The sequence below is a fragment of the Fundulus heteroclitus genome, unplaced genomic scaffold (assembly GCF_011125445.2).
Source record: "Fundulus heteroclitus isolate FHET01 unplaced genomic scaffold, MU-UCD_Fhet_4.1 scaffold_146, whole genome shotgun sequence".
Taxonomy (NCBI): Eukaryota; Metazoa; Chordata; class Actinopteri; order Cyprinodontiformes; family Fundulidae; genus Fundulus; species Fundulus heteroclitus.
Window position 1 is genome coordinate 102,968 of NW_023396558.1, and position 20,280 is coordinate 123,247.

Sequence of the window (20,280 nt, forward strand, 5' to 3'; positions counted from 1 at the left end):
TGGTCAGTTGTGAGATGAGAGCTTGGACACGGTCTACTGAGCTGACCTATATTTGGCTGGCTTCCTTGTCTGCACCGTCAAAACCCCAAGCTTCTTTCATGATTCCTTCTGCTGGCGAGTTGGTCCCCTGGGCATCTTTCTCTGCTCGCATTGAGCGTTCTGCTTAAGTTTAAGCTTCAATGTTCTGTCAAAGGAAATATTGCGCGTGCATGGTTCTAAAGGCTAACATGCTGTAGGAAGAAAACTCTCACACGGGGCAGTTTTAGGGTTTCATTGGCCAGTCGTGTGCAGGAATTTGCATTGCTAGTCAAATATTTTTGGGTCAGTTGTTATGTGTGGCTAGGGTTAGGGTTAGACACACGCACTAATAAAACACAAGCATTCCCGATAGCACAACCATTTTTGGACACCAGAACATATTACTTTCTCATAGATCCCTGAGCATGATAAATGTGGCTGCCATAGACATTCTACTTAAAAGTCAGCTACCGAATATTTATTTTTCTTTTGTTCGGTCATTCAAGTACACACGCCTGGATTTATTTGCACTTGTGATCATTTATTATATTACAGCTACCTAGGGCTACGTTAAAAATATTTTGATTTTCGAATTATGAATCGATTCTCATATTAATTCCTAAAAATCGATTATTATAACCAAAGATCGATTTTTTTTTAAAGATTATTTTTTCACTGTGAACTTAAGTAAGCAGCATTACTTGCGCGGACATGAGTCCCGCCCTGATAGGCACACGCAGAGCTCAGTTTTTTACGACCACTTATGCGGTTATCACTGAGTCGATTTTATTTTCATTAATAATTTGTTTGAATTAACTTTCTCGAAACATATTTCTGGTATTTGCAAATACTTAATATGAATTGTGTGTCCCGGCAGGGTTATTCCCAGTTCAAACTGTTTTTGTCATTGGTTCTGAAGTGTTGTAGTTGGTGGGACATTAATTAGTGTGACACAAAGCATGTTCGTGTGCTGTAGCTGCAGCAGCCCACTAAAAGCTGCCTGACCATCGTGTTGGGAGGAGCTGTAAGAGAGCATGTCACTACCTGCAAATTAAGTGTCCCATGCCAATGTGTTCTAGGAATAAAACTCAGCAGATCCTGATAATTGGTGTGATGATCATGACTGACGTATCCATAGTCTTGTCTATTAGTTCTCCTTCTGCTCTGAGACGTCAGCAGAACAAGAACAGAACAAAGCACCAAGCTCCACCTAGTGGTCGGAAGCATGGATGCAACATACATCAAAGGATCCTTCACACTCCAGTCCTTGAGGTGAATTTTTAATGTCATTTTTTAAAGGATGCACCAGGTTAGTGTCCAAACTTAGATGAAGGATTTTTTAATTGAACTGAAGGGATATAGCAGCTGTAGATATCACTGGTGTCCTCAGTTTCCTACCCTGGATCTGTTTGGGTATTCTGTCCCACAGCATGTTTGTGAAAGCATTTAGGCCCGTTTACACTACACCTAAAAACCGAGCCATGCCGAGAGCAGTCCGAGCTTGGATCAGTTATCCAAGACAAGCCGACCCGTTTACACACAAAGCTTATCTCGGTTCCTTGGTTGCTCCTCGCCTCCTAGTGGCGATCTGTGGTACTACCACTCTCTGGGATTGAAGGCGGAAGCAGCAAATCAAAACGGCGGCGCCCGTAACATTCAGGATGTTATGCTTGATATTGTGATATTTCGGTGTTTGCGGAGAGTCAGGGGAAGAAGGCAACCATTGGGGAATTTACTTGAGAAAGTTGGCTCTTTGGGAAGTGGATGAGACAAACGAACGTGTAATAAGGATTTACAGACGCTGAAGTTCATTGCGCTGCTAAGCAGAATCATCTCTGGAAATCGTGTGGCACGGTAAGGAAGCTAGTATTATTATGAATGTCTGAAATTTGTCTGAATGGAGTGTGAATCGGGACGTGCAGCGAGACTGCCGGAAAAACCGCGGACAGTCAGCTAACTGTAAGGGCATGGCACGGTCTGCTCATGCGTTCATTATCAGAAAACCGGGCCAAAAAATAAAACCAGGCCAAGACCTGCTCAGGGACTGGTCTGCAGTTAGCGCGGTCGGTTATATTTAGTGCGGTCCGGCTCAGTCTGCTGACCATTTACACACAAGAGTTATCTCGGTTCGGCTCGGTAACCGAGATTACTCTTGTGTGTAAACGGTCAGCAGACTGAACTGGACCGCGCTAAACATAACCGGACCGCGCTAACTGCAGACCAGTTCCTCAGTAGGTCTCGGACTGTTTTTTTTTATCCCGGTTACCTGATAAGGAAGAGCGCATGAGCAGACCGCGTCATCCCCTTACAGTCAGCTCACTGTCCACGGGTTTTCCGGCGTGTCTGGCTGCACATACCGATTCACACTCCATCCAGACAAATTTCAGACATTCATAAAAATACTAGCTTCCTTACCGTGCCACACGGTTTCCAGAGATGATTCTGCTTAGCAGCGCAATGAACCTCAGCGTCTGTCGTTGTTTCCTGCTTCTGTAAATCCTTATTAGACGTTTGTTTGTCTTATCCACGTCCCAAAAGCCGACTCTATGTCTAACCATAACATCCTGAATGTTACGGGCGCCGCCATTTTGATTTGCTCGGTCCCGCCTTCAATCCCAGAGAGCGGTAGTACCGCAGATTGCCACTAGGAGGCGAGGAGCAACCAAGGAACCGAGATAACCGAGATAACTCTTGTGTGTAAACGGCTGTTTTTATCCCGGCTAACTGATCCAAGCTCGGACTGGTCTCGGCATGGCTCGGTTTTTAGGTGTAGTGTAAACGGGCCTCTATTGTCTCAACATTCAGGAAGAGGTCTTGGTCCTTATAGCTGCCATTAGCTACTATTACTTTATTAATTTACAGTCAAATGTTAATATGATACTAGTATCAATATGTTGCATAACTACTGGGGCTGTACAATTTGGCCAAAAATCAAAATTGCAATATATTTCAACCATAATTGCGATTGCGATATAATTTTGACTTTACTCTCCATTAACCACAAGCAACAAAAATGGCCTGTAGATAAAGATGTTTGTAAACAAGGACTATTTAATACAATACATTTAACTTTTTTTTAATTAATCAGAAAATTATTATTCAACAGAATAACTTGTTGAGTTGGACATCAATCCTTGTTGAACATAAAGTGCAACCAACAAACAAGTCTATGCATTAAACAGTTTGATGGGTACTTAATGCTATGGTGAGATTAATGAAATATTCTGGTAAAAAGTATGATTATACAAACTCTAAGACAAATATTATGTGTCAGACATGCCATATTATGTGTCTGCAACTTTTTAGGCTAATCCACTGACTTTTTTGATGGAAAAAAACTAACAAAAAGAACAAAAATGGTCTTTGGTAATATGCAGTTACTATACCTGACCAGAGGGGTCACTGTTTAACCAGAGTTATATGGTCTTTCCTCACATCCTAAAGCATCACATCCTAAAGCAGCTTCAGTGTCACAGTTTAAGTGGCACCTTAAATCACTTCAAACTGCTATAAAGCAAACGTTTTAGATGATAAGAAAGACAGGATAATGAGAGTGATAACTTGGTGTCTGACCACAGAAAGAGAAAACACTGGAATGAGTTAAGACAATGTTTCAGTTCTTAAAGAAAAAATATGTTGCACAACATGATCTACAGCTGAGTAAGAAACAATTCCAAAAAAGAGAGCAGGTAGGAAAAAATATCACATCACATAACCAGTTACAGCACAAACGACATACATTTTTCTTGTCTCTGTCCAATAATAATAATAATAATAATAATAATAATAATAATAATAATAATAATAATAATAATAATAATAATAATAATAATACATTTAATTTATACTGCACTTTCTATCAAAAGATCTCCAAGTGCTACAGGGAAAAAAAAAAAAAACGTTAAAAAGCGTTAAAAATAAAACATCTAAAGGGGACCAAAAGCTTTGCTAAAAAGAAATGTTTTAAGGCCAAACCAGACTAAATGCTTCATATTTTATATCAGTTAGGATGACCAAAATTACTTATGTTTTCCAAATGTCAAAATGATTTTTGGTATAATCAGATGTTAACAACGTTAAGTATTAGGCAGTGCTGCCTTTTAAACTGTTTCACTTGGGTAAAATATTTTGAGAATTTCTTCACAGGCTTCTTACCAGTGGTGGCTTCTCAATAGGGGACACTCAGGCGCAGGAAAATCGTGCAGACACAGTGAACATTAATTACAAAATAAAAAGTAATCACATCTGTTCTCTCAATCAAGTCTGACTTTTGATTTTCGTTTGCATTCCCATTCCATTTTGGGTTTGTCCGAGGTAATCTTTTTTTGTGTAAGTCATATTTCTAAATGGGGTGGGATGCTTGACAGATAAGTGTGTTTTTACATTCTCACCCTTTTGGTATCCATGTGACTTAATGCTGGTCTCTAATTGGTTTCTTAAAGATTCTACTACAAATCTATCACATCAATATCTAGGGTTTGCCAAATGATTTAAAGGCAAACTATTCTTAGTGTATGTACATTTCTGAACTGGATCAAAGTGAAAAATCTATTTTCAAAGTAAATTTGGTAAATGTAACTGGACATTCAATCTGATTTAATATCACAGTGACAAAAGCAATATTAAGTGTCTTTTTTATGCAGCTCACGTGAATATCTGGTTTCAACTGTAAGCAGTGGGTTTATGACCACATGTACAGAACGGGGGGAGCTTGGTTGCAGTGTTGCTGAAATGTGCTGAAAGAAGAGAGTAAAACGGGTCAAGAGAAGAAAAGCCAGTAGGCAAAGAGGGAGAGCAAAGAAAGCCAGTTTAGAAGCAGGAAAACAGCATTAAAGTAAAGAGAAAAGGACAAAGTGTAAGTAACAAGGTGGATAGTAATGAAAAATTTAAGTTGTGAAACATAGATGGGGGGGAATGGATTGATGGAGCACTCTCCAAAATGGAAGTCGACTAAAGCCAGGTCAGCTAGATCTGTGTTGTCTTGCACTAAGCAAGAAGAGTAGTTCTCCTCACCGCTCCTCCATCTTTCCACTGCCTTCTCCCTGCTCTCCCTCTCAGTATCTCAGTTGCTGCCCCCCCTCCGTCTCCACTCGCATCCCCCTGCTCTGCTCAGAAGCCCCACTTTCCTTACCTCGGCAGCCGCCGGGCACTTCCTCATGCCGACAGGCGGGGTTTATGTGCAGATTCCTCGTGGCGAGCCCTTTTTATCAGTGTGTAAAGCTGGTTGATGCAGCTGTTCCACCGGCTCTGTGCCGCTTCAGGATTACATGGCACATGTGGAGCCCGTGTCCTCCTACGTTTGGTCTAATACTGGCTGACACATGGCAGAGAGCATTGGATTTTTAAGTGTGTTTGTGTGTTTTTGTGTGAATGAAAGTCCATCTGGTGCTTCCAAAGGGAACCACATGGTATCACGTTTTGACTCAAAACTGAGGTGCTAAAGCACATGGTTTATATTGAAGTGCTCTTGATAAATTATTATAGATGATCCCTACACTCTTATCTGTAGATTTTCCTTATGCATGCCCATAAATAAGCCATATAGTTGCACTAAACAATTTGCTTTGTCCTTGTTCTTATTATTCAGAATGCAGGAGTCATGTAAAAAACTCCACAAAACAGTGACCCTATACAGAGCCTGAAAGTATTCATAACGCCTGAGCTTCTGTACATTTAGCCACATTGCACAAACTTCATTGTGCATTCCACAAACTTTGTTGTATGGTATTGGGATTGGGTGTTCAATGTAGGGCCAGCATCCATTGAGCCATTTCTGGCCCAAAGTTGTCCCATAAAGACCCATAAACCCTACTGGGCCTTTACAACATGTCCTATAAGAAAAATGTCTCTAGTTTAGTATGGATGTATTAAAAATGTTTTTATTTTTGTGATCGTAGTACAAAGTGAAGCCTAAAATGTCTAAAATTAGATTAAAAAAAGATGCCAAGTGAGTGAATTTCCTATTTTGGAAAATGAATAAAGCTGGTACCACCCAAGTAAGTTGCTTAACTTCCAGTCGATTAAATGAGCCAAGAGGGAAAAAAATTCTTACGTCTGTTGTATGACTCAGAAATTCTGAGGAAAAACGTCTTTAAGACTGAGAACTTTACAAACCAGCCATCCTATTGTGTTCGTATTTAAACACATCGCTTGTTTATGTGTCAGTTGTGATCATAATTATCAAGAGCAATTATGAATTCAACAGTGAGCCACATGATGCTCTGGAGCCGCAGGTTGCAGTCTCCTGGGATAAACCCACACCAAAGTGACAGTTATGAAGGGGAAGGAAAATACCAAATGCTCTTAATTTTTGTTTTGTTACAAATAGACATTTGGAAAGTCTGACGGTTATTTGTAATGTAAATCTACTAAGATATGACTGTCCCACCAGGCAAGTAAGTCATTAAAAGAAGCCACCAAGAGCCCAATGGTAACTCTAGTAGAGCCACATGTAGGCCTATCCATGGGCAAATCTGTCAAAATGACGGCTCTTAGAGCTACAATCTTCTAATGGGGCTGGCATTGTAGAGTGGCAAGATGGAAGTAATTTTTGAAAGAAAGCAATATAGAGAAATATTGTTTTGAGTTCACCACCACCAAACGTGTGAAGAGGGTTCTCTGGTCAGACAAAACCTAAATTTCTCTTTTTTGGTGTCATTATAATGTGTGACGGAAAACCTTGAAGACACCGTTTCTATAGCGAAACACGGTGGTGGTGGAATTATGCTCTGGGGATGCATTTCATCAGCATTATGAGACAGGCAAGACGGTCACAGTTGATAGAAAAATGTTACTGGAAACCTGATAGAAGTTTCAAAAGATTTCAATAAGACAATGGCCCTAAACACACAGCCGAAGTTACAATGGAACGGCACAGATCAAAGCATGTTCACGTGTTAGAATGACCCAGTTAAAGTCTAGAGCTAAAGCTAGCTGAGATTCTGCAGCAAGGGCTTGAAAATTGCTGTTTATAGATGCTCTCCATCCGAGCTGGCTGAGCTTGAACTCAACAAACAATGGGCAGTATCTCAGTCTCTCAATAATCCAAAAGACTTGCAGCTGTAATTGCAGGAAAGACTGGTTCCACAAAGTATTGACCCAGGGAGGCTGAACACAAATACACACCATTTTCAGACTTTAATTTGTTTTATTTTCCTTTTATTTCCCTACTTTTATTTCCCTACTGCATTACAGTAAGTTTAAGTTTATGGTTATAGCGACTTATATTGAGAAAGTTGTTCCCAAATGCTTTTGAAAATCAAAAGTATGTGCTCCCTATTTTGGCTCATTAGCCACATTCTTGCATGACATAACGTCATATTATAACTAGTGTTGCACCGATACCGATACCAGTATCGGCCGGGGCGCCGATACCGCACTAAAATGGTGGTTTCGGTATCGGCAAGTACCAACAAATAGGTCACAGATACCATTTTTATGTTTGTATGTCACTTGAACGCAGCCTTCTCTCTCCCGACACTCACTAGTTCTACTGGATTCACTTTGTATTCGTCTTTTTCCTGCTTTAATAAGATAGCAGCTTGACAAAGCCATGATACCAATTATTTTACATCCAAGTAGTATGCAGTCCTTACTATACACACACACATAAATTTCAAAGTAATGGTATCGGTATGGTATCGGTATCGGCCGATACTGCACAGCCAGGTATCGGTATCGGGGTCAAAAAATGGCATCGGCGCAACACTAATTATAACATAGCATATTGCTGCCTAAAGCATGTATCATTCCCTTAAAATTGAATAAATCCACATAACAATGAGCCGCTACGTCATCCCGACTAAAACTGTCAAGTCTGAAAGTGTCTCTCACACCTTTAGAAAAACACCAAATATGAGTCAAAGTTTTCATGTGAAAGTGACCTTGTCTGAATGCCGTCATACTGGAGTGCCTTTCGTAAAAGACTTGGATGCATTCTTTCTTTCCAGGAGGAATGCCAGTGCCTGAGGTGGCGTCTGACAGTGCCAGCGCTGCCGCCATGTTGAGCCCCGTCCTCAATGCCTCCAACGGAGACGGCTCGGAGTCTGAAACCACCTCCGCCATCCTCGCCTCCGTCAAGGAACAGGTTAGAAGTCTGTTTGTGTGTGTCTGTGTGTGTGTGTGTTCTTGTACTTGCGGCTGAGTGAGAACATGTTTTGCTCATTCTACTCGTAAAGTGAGGACTTTGATTTAAAGCGGCTCTTTTCTGGCCAAGGGGTTAGGTGTAGCACTATGGTGTAAATTAGGTTTAGGTTAGGGTTAGGGTTAGGCCATAGAAAGGCTTGAAGATGAATAGAAGTCTATGGAAGTCAAGGCACGGTCCTCACTTTGTACTTTAAACAAGGATTTGTGTGTGTGTATGTGTGTGTGTGTGTGTTTGCCCAAAACACACAGGAGGTTGTCACAATTAATGAAATATAAATACAAGAAAGCACTAGGGATAAGTCCCGCAGCCCTTTCAGAGAGAAACAAGGTGACAGTAAACAGTAAACACAAGTCATTGAGCGTCCCACTAAGCCGGTATGTCACAAACATGTCACTACATCTTGAAGTAGAGGGCCTCGAGCCACAGCTGTGTGTGGCAAATTTAGCCTAATGTGATGGAAAGCATCATTTTCTCGCATTTTGTCAGATCGGCGCACCTTTGAGTCGTTTCATGTGATGAGGCAACACAGACACAAACACAAGTCACCTTCATTTTGTCTTCAGTATGGCTCAGATTAGGCATTAGAGGCTGAAGCTGTTTGATGTTCATTTTGAAATTATGACGATCAAGAACATAAATCCCGATGCTTAGATGTTGCTGCATGTATTCACCTCTTTTGTTTTTGAACCAGAGGGGTGAAGGTATCCTGGTCTTCACCCATGCTGAATTTAAATAGCGCCTCCTAGAGATGCCCTAGTTCAGTGTTTTTGATTTCCAATCTGAGCCTGAATTCAGACGTCAGTGTTTGCTGGAACGCTTTACCTAAACAGGTAATGTTGTTTTCAAACTAGTTTTTGAATAGGCTGCAATAAATGAACTGGAAGAGTTAATTTTCTCCATTTAAATCAGTCGACTCATTGTTTTTAGATAAAAACCAAATGAAAAAAATGAATGAAGGAAAAGGGAAACAAACCAATATAGTTTGGCTTATCTTCTGTCAGTGAATGAAAATGAGACAGATTTGATGAAATCCAATCTAATTTTAGTTGCGTGGGGATATCTAACATATATCCAGAAACGGTTAACATTCAACACTATGAAGTGGTTTGTTCATGGGCACGAACTGGAAGTGGGAAGGGGTCGGGTGTGAACCGTTAGATTGCTCCAAGCCTCAATTTGTTTCTTGCAACACTAAAATCCCTCCAGAGAAGACCGTGCCGAGCAGTAGACTGCTCATTCTGCAACAGGCAGAGAAGCTTCCATATTTATCTCCATTCAATGCCTAATCTTTTGGGAAATCTTTAGTTTATGTCCAGTTTGTGTAAACACCATGTATTTTTAATATATGTGCAATAAGTTTCTGACTACAAGCCAGAGCTTCCTGTGTACAACTATCCAAATCATGACCTGGAGCATTACAGGATTATTAAAGTTGGATTAGGGGACAGATTTGTGCCCTCAGCTCGACATCCAAGCCGAGATTGATGTCCCAGACCAGTACCGGTTGCAATCAGTCAAATCTCTAGTCTCTCTTACAATATGATGGAAAATGATTGACAGAAAACTATTTAATTAATTGGATTATTTTCTTAATTGAGATGTGACAGTCAGTTGACCAGAGATTGGAACTTGCATATTTTCAATTGATCGATCCGCATGTCAAATTCTGAACGATCTAAATTTTTGTTCCTCTTCATTAATGGCATCCAAACCACAAGCTCCCACCATCAAACACCATGTTATTTGGTGTACTTTTTTTAGCTTTAGTGAATAAATGGGAATAATCTTTGATTATTTACTTTCTGTTAGATAATAAATGTTTTTAATCTTTTATATATAGAACCAAGAAAAAAAAATACCAGAATTTCTCAAATTCAGTAGGTCACACCTAAAATAAAACTGATAGTAGAAATTAGGCAGGAAAATCGTCAGCAGTGCATCCAGGTTGTTTGGACTGAGCCGTCATTATGAGCATTTTCACATCCCCCGCTTAAAACAGTGGAAGAAAAAAACACTTTTCTGCTTTTTAATTCAGTGTTCATATGTGTTGCAACAGCAGAATGGACCGACTCAAGTGTACAATGAGTGTAAGCATGACTTTAAATCTGAATGTAAAAAAAAAAAAAAGAAAAAAAAAGGACACATCTGCCTGCTAGGGAAGCAGGTGGATGGATCTTAAATAAAGTCACAAGATGTTGAGGCAGAGATGTGATCTTCTGGCTGAATAACCTCCCACCCGCTCCGTGTATGAGGAGCATTACTCATGATGACTTCTTTCTGTGTGAAATGTGACACTGCTGCAATTTTTGTTTAATTATGTCTGCATGAGCGGGGCCCGTTTCTCCTGCAGGTGATTGAATGACGTGTGCTGACGTCCGCGATGCAAGTTCTGAACAGGATGGCAGACAGGACAGGATATTTTTTTGCTGGGAATCTGAACGTTAGCTTTTGAAGCACAAATGAAAAAATGTTGGACAGATGGAAATTATTATGTTTTGAGCACTGTGGAGGATTTATGTACCAAAGTTCATGATAATCCATCCGGCGGTTGTCTGCGTATTTTAATCTGGACTAAAATGTTGGACAGATGGGCCAACATTGTCACCCCAAGGAGCCACAACACTGCTGTATTTTAAAGTACTTTGAAGCAGCTTACTTTGCGGTGGGATAAACATTAATCAGCATTCGGTAACATCAAAACAGATTAGGAAAGATGTTGGTGTGAGATCTCATTATGTGCTTAAACAAGACATTTATTGCAGATGTTTGCACCCACCACTGGGCCTGACCACCTAAATTGTCCTATCGTAGTATCAAGATTAGTAGTGAATATATATATATATATATATATATATATATATATATATATATATATATATATATATATATATGACACTAATATACGACACTAATTTTATTGTTAAACAGTGCAACTAACCCACATTTTCTCATTACACCCTCTCTTTTTCTAACCACCACAATGAATCCACCCCTTTCCCTGAACTTTAGGATCTTATTCACTAAGACCTATATCAGGTATAGGCATAAAATAAGGTGGGAGTCCATCCAAAAGGCTATATATATTATTACATGGGACCTGAAATATTACAACCTACCAATTATTTCCTCTAAGTATTCCTTTATGGAGGAGACCCCAGGGAAGACCCAGAACTCACTGGAGGGACTATAAAGGCCATCTGGTCTGGGAATGTCTTGGGATCTCCCAGAATGAGCTGGAGGGTGTTAGTGGGTAGTGGGATATAAGGGGCCCCCCCCCCCCCCAGACCTGTTGCCCCCACGACCCAATCTTGCATAAGTGAAAGACGATGGATGGATGGATCTTATAGATCAACACAATCTAAAGTATAACTATTAAGTGGAAGCTGAAGATTTTACTTACAAAAATGTAAAAATTGTGTATCGTTCATTCATGTCAGTATCCCTTTCATAACTCTTTTTGGAGTATATTCTGTATCTGAAATTCATGTCCATTTTTTCATCACCAAGCAGCTCAAGCTCAGTCAGATTGGATGCAGTGGGTTTCTCAAATGTAATTTTCAATTATTGCCACAGATTCTCAGTTTGGATGTAGGTCTTAACTTGGACTGGGCCATTCTAACTAATAAAGGTGTTTTGATCTAAACCATTCCATTGCAAGCAAGGTAAGCAAATTTATTGGTATTGCTCATTTCAGCAACAAGACAATTCGAACTGTGTTACATGGGGAAAACCTAGCTACACTTCAGAAGCATAATAAAGTAAACTAAAGAAAAGTTTGATGACAGACTGAAATTATTGATGTTTTTTTAATAGTTTAAACACAACAAACAGGCAACTCTAAACAAATAGATTTTTGACCTTTATTTAAAGGAACTCAGGGTTTCAGCAGTTTTACAGTTTTCTGGGAGTTTGCAGGAGCAAAAGAACTTTATGTTGCTTCCCCACGTTTGGTTCTGATTCTGGGGGGTGGGATACACTTGAACCAGGAGGAATGAGTGGCCTGGAAGGTTGACACAACGGCAAACAAATCTTTAAATTGTTTTGGTGCTAAGCCATTCAATGATTTATAAACATAAATATTTTAAAGTCTGTTCTCTGAGAAACAGGGAGCCAGGGTCAGAGCAGGCTAGGGTGTGGAGCAACTGCAGCTGTCTGATTGTCTTTTAAGGCAGGCATGCGAGGGCAGTAATCATAAAGATAAACGCATGGAGGGGTTTTTCAAGAATCCGCTAAAACATTAGTCCACCAATGGATGCAGTTTTTAGGTTATAGAAGGCTGACTTGTTATTGTCTTCATGTCTCTCTGAAGCTTCAGGTCTGTAGCTCTGGCCTTTTTGTTTAGGGTAATTTTCCTGCCGGAATGTGGACCTTCAACCCAGTCTCATGTCTTTTCCACTATCCTAAAAGGTTTTCTTACAGAACTGTGCTGAAATTAAGCTTCATTGCTCTGCCCATTGACTTAGACCAGCTTCCATGTCCCTGTTAAAGAAGAGCATCTCCACTGCATGATGCTGCCACCACCATTTTTCACCATTTTAGAGTGTTGATCCACATTCCTACATAAAATGTATTACATCCTATGCCATATCTCCTACATGACTTTTTTGCAAACTGCACTTGTTAGTAGCGATGGGCAATATGGACCTAACATTTTAATCACAGCATTTAGTCATAGTTTTTGAAAGATATTGATAAAAGCGATGATAACATGACTTTAAGCATTCATCGCAGTCTGTTTTGTTATAAAAGCATCACAACCAGAACTGCACAAACACATATAGAAACCTAAACAATACTAAATAGGTCCAATACACCAGTTACTGGTTCACTAATAGTGTAATTGTACGGCTAATCATGACACAAAAATTGCGTTTGAATGTAATTTCAAAAAGATTAATATTCATGACTGCTCTGATTAAACTAACTGTAGAAAAAAAAAACATTACATGGAACGATCTGGGGTGTACTTTCTGTTTTTAGACTTTGCACCGCAATACATCACAATTCTTATTGCAATCCTTTTTTATGACCCGATGACTGATGTAACAATTTCCCATGCCCTCTTAAGATTTATTAATTGCAAGACAGATACTTCTGAGCTGCAGCTACTGCAGCTCCTCCAGAGTTACCATGGATCTCTTCGCTGCCTCACTGATTAAAGCTCTCCTTCCCCGGCCTGTCAGCAAAATGGATTAAGCCTTTGGTCCAAAGGCGAAAGGTTTCTTCAACATCATCCATCTGAATCTCCAACTAAAGAGAAGGCCATCAGGTTGCAGTCAGCGTAATGTAGGTGCCAGGTCTTAATAGTGATGAACAACATGGCTCCAGGCTTTCTATGTGAGTGCAATCCTCCTTCCTAATGACAGTGGAACTGGACTGAAGAGATAACCAGAAGATAAAGATAGCAAGTGATGACCTGAAGAGGAGCAAAAAGTAATGGATTCCTCATGTATGTGTTTCAGACCAAGATGTGTGTTAACAGTTCTTGAGGTCCATTCCTAGTCCAAGTAGGTCATGTAGATTTAAACATATAAGCATGCACACACTGAAGCGGGTCATGCACACATGCAGGCACTCTCACGGTTGATCTGGGGCACGATAATGGCCTCCTGATCAGAATGGTGAGTAAAAAACGTGGAAGGAAAGTCCACTCTATCTGTTGTATTTCATGCTCAAGCACCATGCTGAAGCTATTATTACATCTTTCAAGGCAGCCATTTGTCACTGCTTTTAATAATTGTTTCTATAGTGTCTATTTTTTTTCTTCTTTTTGCATTTTTGGCTGGTGCCAGTGTTTTTTTTTTTGTTTTTTTGGAGTGCTTTTTAACAGACCACAAAAGAAAACAGGCTGGGTGCAGAGGCATTAAAGAAAGCAACCCGTTCATTTCGGTTCACAAACACAAGGTGGGGGATAAGAATCCAAAATAAAAAAAGGAGCCTAAATTACGATTGGATACACAGATATGTGGTCTGCGGAGACACACATGTCTCCAAACGTTGCCAATCAGCCTCTTTTTCCTGTGCTGACTCACACTAGGAGTTCCCCGCTGCTGTTCTTTTCCTCTATTTCCTTCTGCCCACATGAGATTGATTAGCCATTCAACATTGTCTTTATCACATCTGTCAGCTTTTGTCTTCCTGTCGTTCATCATCTCCGCTGTCACCAAGTCTGATACTGGAGCAAACTCAGTGTGGAGTCTGAACGAGCCTTCTTCCATTTGAATTATCTGACACATTCTCTTACTGAATGACAGACACTGGGAACATGATTGGGCGCTGATTTATTACTTTTGGTCGTAAGTTTGGTAACATGTGACCTTGTCGAGATGGGAAAGTTTAAGGGGAAAACGCAGCTTCATCCAATCAGCAGAGCAGTACTATTTACTTAGTAGGCGACATCTGAAGAAAGTTGGCTGCACTAAATTTAATTTAAAGGGTATCAAAGACCAAAAATAACATGCCATGCTTCTCAAATTGTATATGTGAAAACCATGTGTAAGGCTGTATAATTTATCAATTCAATGGTTTAATTTCAGCTCTAAACAATCAAAATAAATCTATGCAATCTTGAAAAAACAATTATTTCTTAAAAGTTTTTGTATTAATTTATTTTTCTAGCATATTCTGCTTTGCAAAAAATAGTCTTATTTTCTAATGTTCACCCACTGATGTGTTCCTCCGCAACTTTTGCAGGCTGAACTCACGTGAGTTTTGGTCATTTTTTAAAAAACATCCTGCGATAAACGGCCGAGAAGGCGCACCAGCAATGAGTCGATTTGTTCGTGTGGGAACTCTATAGATTCAAAGACACATGGATAAAAAACACAGGGTGGGCTAGATTCACTGCTTGGTGCTGTCTGCACTACCCTTGCATCATCACAAATCTCTTCAACGATCAGAAATTTACCTTTGAAGTTATCCATGAACTATAATACACAAAGAGACTGGAAGCTATTGAAAATATTTTACCAAAATCTAAATACTTGATACAGTAGCCCCGTGAATTTGTTGGGTTAAAATAAATCATGTCGTTTTTTAGCCATGATAACATGGCCTTTTATTAGTATGTATGTATATATATATATATATATATATATATATATATATATACTCAAGTAAAATACAGGTACTCAAAAATGTTATTTGGTAAAGTACTCAAGAAAGTATACTCCATTACTATTCTGTCCCTCTATAAGTGAAGTACAACAATTCTTGCTACAAGTTCATTAATAGTAAAACTGGTTATGTTTATCATCTCCTCCAACAGAGGTAGCTCTTGGCATTTAAACACTATACGTTTTGTATAAATTTTGTGTATAACCGTGCCTTCTAATAGCCGATAGTAGTAAGCAGCAGCTAAGTGACTGGCAGCCATTTTTGAATCCAACTCTGGAGGTGTAAACATGTTGCTCCACCTCTCTGCTCATTTCTTCATTTGGACCCTTGGCAAATCATAATCTCTAAATTAGCTCATCACAGTGAAGTGTTATGTTTTCCATTATTTTTAGGACTCCCTGTACTGTATTTTCCGTTGTATTTGCTGTGTGGAGTGAGCTGATGTTGTTAGCCATTAAATGCTAAGTCAATGCCAATGTTGTGTCGTACACCTGACGTGTGACGTTATCTGAAGTTATGTATACAAGCGCATTTATGTACTTTCCTTTTTTCTGTGTTTCCATTTCACAATATTAACATGGTCTTCAGTAAAGACAGACAAAGAAGCACTGTGTCTCTTCACTGCTGGAACTATACGTGTTTAGCTCATTGTCTAAGTTACGTTAGATGCACTAACTGAGGGCAGAAGAGTTACTGTCCACTACTGCTGGTGTGCATTAGGAGCCCAAATGGCTGTGGAAATCTCTTCTGTACTCGTACTGTTACCAATCTCTGCTTTGTCTGTAGTAGTAAAACAACTGATGAAATCCACCCGGAGTGTAAAAAAAAAAAGGTACTTTTTAAATTACATTTTTGAGAGCCTTTGCTCTCAGGATATCAGTATAGGTCACTTGTTCTTTGCACCTCTTCTATGTTCTTCGAAATATACCAAGAAACTATTGGTCACAACATTTTATTCAAGCATTCTTGTTCGCTTCAATAAGGAATTGTGATGTTTGCGTTTCCCTGTCTTTCCCTTCAGCAGGACTGTTATTTCAAAGACGGAGCACGGAACAGTGGGATCCCCCAGGCCGTGTTCGGCCTTTGAGTTTATTTTATTTTGGTGCAAAAATTGAAATATTAATAATTTCACGCAACACAGGAATCCGTTGCAGCCCAGCTCAGAAAGGGTAAACAAGTGTGGTGCCTTGGGGCTGGCACACTCTGGGCGGTTTCATCAGGAAAGAAATGTGTACATGATACACTGTGCAAGCTTGATATTATAAAATATTGATCATAACTGTGTAACATTTTATAAGATTTGCCAGATGCAGCTACGGCAGAATTACATCACAAACAACCCACGGTCAGTTCTACCACATTTGGTTCTCAAGTTCTAGCTGAAATCTTCTCTTTCAGATTTTTTTTTTACTTTCTTTTCTCAGGTATCACTTTACACATGTCAGTTTAAATAATAATACATATGATTTAGCAATGGTATCAAGGTGTTACTCTATTGTATCTGTTACACTATGTCTGTTGGTTGTGCTGTTCTTTTTGCATCTCTCTTTCCAGGTGATGAAGCAGACGGAAGACGTTTTATCATTCTTTCCCTTTTATTTCTTCTTTCTCTCACCTCTTCTCTTTCTTTTTTTTTCTCTTCTTGTTCTTCCTTTACTCTCCTACTTTCCCATGGTAGTGTCCACATAATTTGAAATTCTCCCCGCAGGAATCACAATAAAACTATTTACATGCATAAATCAAGCGGAGCACTATGGCGAAAAGCTGTTTGCTCCACTTGTGAAAGTAAAATCTGTCGAGCTCTATTTGGCATTAAGACATCAATTCTTATTGCCACATTGCCAGACAGGACACTGGGAAAAATAAATAAATAAATAAAATAGGAGGGGGAAAAAATTGCCAATTTTTGAATACAATGTTTGTTAGCATAGAATGGAGTATAGATTTTATACCCGAGCCCATGCCCGACCCGGGCTGTCGAAGCTGGAACTGCCTGCCAAGAGGCGTAGAGGAAGACCAAAGAGGAGATTTATGGAAGGAGTGAAAGAGGATATGAAGGTGGTTAGTATGAGAGAAGATGCAGAAGATAAGGTTAGATGGAGAGAGATGACTCGCTGTGGCGACCCGTGAAAGGGAAAAGCTGAAAGAAGATTTGGAAGAAAAAAAAAATCATTCAATTTGTATGCAAACCTTAACTTCAAATTAATTTATGGTTTGTTTCTGTAATAGAAAGAAGCATGGCCGGGTAGATTTATGTTATTTGTAGGCACTCTTGACGACTCATTAGGCCCTTTATTTCAGTATTTGCTCAGCAGCCCTGCATTAATAAAGGGTATTTTCTCTCACTCACTGCTACGCTCTTCGTTTGTTTATGGAGTGCTAATTAAGATTTGTTTAGCATCATCTATCTCATTAAGTTACCAAATATAGTTCTCTTCAAAGTTTTTAACAAAGTTAGATATGCATAAAAAGATTTCTGAAAGTGAATGCGATATTTATTTTCATTTCAAATCTGTACGCAAGGGGCCTTGCAGAAAAAAAAGAAGAAAGAACTGAGGAGGGATTTGAGGAAGAATTGTGTGTTTTCCATCCCTCGCTTTTTATTTGTACAGGTTTTATACTATGTGCCTTTTTCAACCAAATAAAGGCTCCCGGGTACCAAATAGATAAACAGAGGAACAGAACTTGCATGGGTATCACTGCTCTTGGTCGTGACAGCGAAAATATTTAGAATTTAAATTTGTCTGATGCAGCTTATTTTTGTTTTTTGCCTTCCTATCATTTCACATACAGTGCCGTGAAACACTAGTTGTATTCATTTAAGCGTGTCAGATTATCAAACTAATTTTCATACCGGACAAATCTGACCCGTGTATATACAAACATTTATATTAGATAAAAAAAATACGGTTCAAACAAGCCTAATCGTGTTTGAAAGAGTAATTACTCCTCCTGTCAAATCATGAATTACCTGTAATTTACCACATTCTTTGAAAGCTGAATTCAGTTTCATTGCCCACAGGCCTGATTACTGCCAAATCTTTAGCGGTGATAAATCCCTGAAATAGAACCTGCCTGAAAATAAGAAGAAGGCAAAAAAAAAAAAAATCTCAACAAAGGAAATCATGCACCAATTGAAATGGAAAAGGAAAGAGACTTACTCACCTCAGCTTAGTTCGATGTTAATGATTTGACATAAGAGAGAGGCTGGAAAAAAAAAACACATCCATGGTGCTGCTTCTACCTGCAATTGATGGAACCATGATTTCTATTTTTTTTTTTCATGTGGAGCATCAAAACGTCAGAACCAAGTTACGTGACCAGTGACTGGCAAAGCAGCTTTTTAAACACATGCCACGTTTTGTTTTTAGCTTTACAATAAATGCACTGCCATTTAACCGGGGACACTTTTTAGTGATGTGTTTTTATAGCATATAATGCAAATGTACCTGTTCCAAATGAATCCGGACAGAGCATAAAAGCTGTTTGACAAAAAAAAAAGCCAAAACACCAAAGCAACTTAATCACAACAGCTGACAGACTAATTTATCACAGTTACAAGCTGAGTACCAAGAAATTAGAGCACTGTTCAGAGAGGAGCCATTAGAACAGGACCCCATTGACACACAATGTTTTATTACAGATAAATGAAATTGTCGTTTAAAAATGATTTAGCTGTATTTAGTCGGGATATCGTTACCAGATATTAGAATCCGTTAACTCATCTGGAGCATTCAAGTGTGATGAAAAAAAGCAAAAACTTCTAAGGAAGCCAATACTTTTTCCCCACACTTGTCAAAGCCTCCCTCTTTTACCTCAGCTGCTATAACTGCTGCCTGCTGTAAACATCTAAATTAAAAAGCTACAATGGGAAAATGCCTAATGAAAAATGTATTTAAGGTGCAATATGACTCGCAGCAAATAAGGAATATTGGTGTGTAGGTGTCTTTTTCATCTGGTTAACGGGTGGTGTAATATTCTTTTAGTTAAAAGTTGAGAGTAGCAGAGAAATATTCAGGGCAAAGGGGCTCCTTCATTGGTCAATTTAGTCCCTTTGCCGATGCATCCTGTGGTACCTGCTACAGAAAGTAACTGAACCATTACAAAAGTGTGTGTCAGAGTACCAAAGGCTTGACTTGTGGTGGACAGTGCTCTGCAGAGGTCTGAGCAGATGGCCAGCTCTCTGAAGGACAAGAGAACAAACTTGACGCTTCATGTGCATACGTCTAACCGCGGATACTGATTGTTTCGTTAGATTCAAGTTAGAACAGACAAAGACGCAGCAACGTTGTTTTGGTTGCATTGAAATCGATCATTAAAAATAACAGATGGTTTCTTTTCAGATCTCTCTTTTTTAACATTAAAATCCAGTACATGCACTTGAAGAGTTGTAGTTTAGAAATTTAATCCAGGAATTGATTGATCCAGCCACTGTCTTCGGCTCATTGGAGGTCAGGTCCATACATTCCAGTTCAGTCCTAGTTATTGATAAAACCGGTTCAGTTCATTACATCCAAAGGTAAAAAGGAAGTAAGACCATCTGATGTTATCTAGTAACCTTACAGTAACCCCCCCCCCCCCCCCCTCCCAACTGTTTTAGCGCCATTGGACACTGAATGTCATGGTGTGGTTACTGTATCTTTGCTGCAATCATGCATATCAAACATGCATGTGGCCACAGTGGAAAAGAACATTCCCTGCAGAATCTGGTTCAGTGTGAGGGGTCATCTGCTTCAACCAAATGGGGATTCGGGGAAAAAGACCAGACACGAAAACACAGAAGCACTGTTCTAGGAGTACTTTCTGTGTTACAGAAAATAAAGAGGTCACGCCAGTAGTAGCTCTTTTAGTGGCTTCATCCTGGAGAGAAACACATGTAAACAGACAAGCTCTGAGCCAATACAGCAATCTCCTTAATGAAAATATTGTATATACATAGTTAGTGTAAGCGATTGCTCTATCAGTGGGTTTGACCAGTAGAAAAATAGAACAAATTGTGT

General features: G+C 39.4%; 1 protein-coding gene across 13 annotated transcripts in view; it reads left to right on the plus strand.

Moving 5' to 3' along the window:
• The window catches only part of ctnnd2b (catenin (cadherin-associated protein), delta 2b), a 206,627-nt gene that overhangs the window by 41,297 nt on the left and 145,050 nt on the right, over positions 1-20,280 (plus strand). For all 13 annotated transcript variants that reach the window (XM_036129208.1, XM_036129209.1, XM_036129212.1 and 10 more), the window contains exon 2: positions 7,968-8,104. In XM_036129208.1, coding sequence (XP_035985101.1) covers positions 7,973-8,104 — 132 coding nt within the window. In that variant the 5' untranslated portion in view covers positions 7,968-7,972. The remainder of the gene's footprint in view (positions 1-7,967; positions 8,105-20,280) is intronic.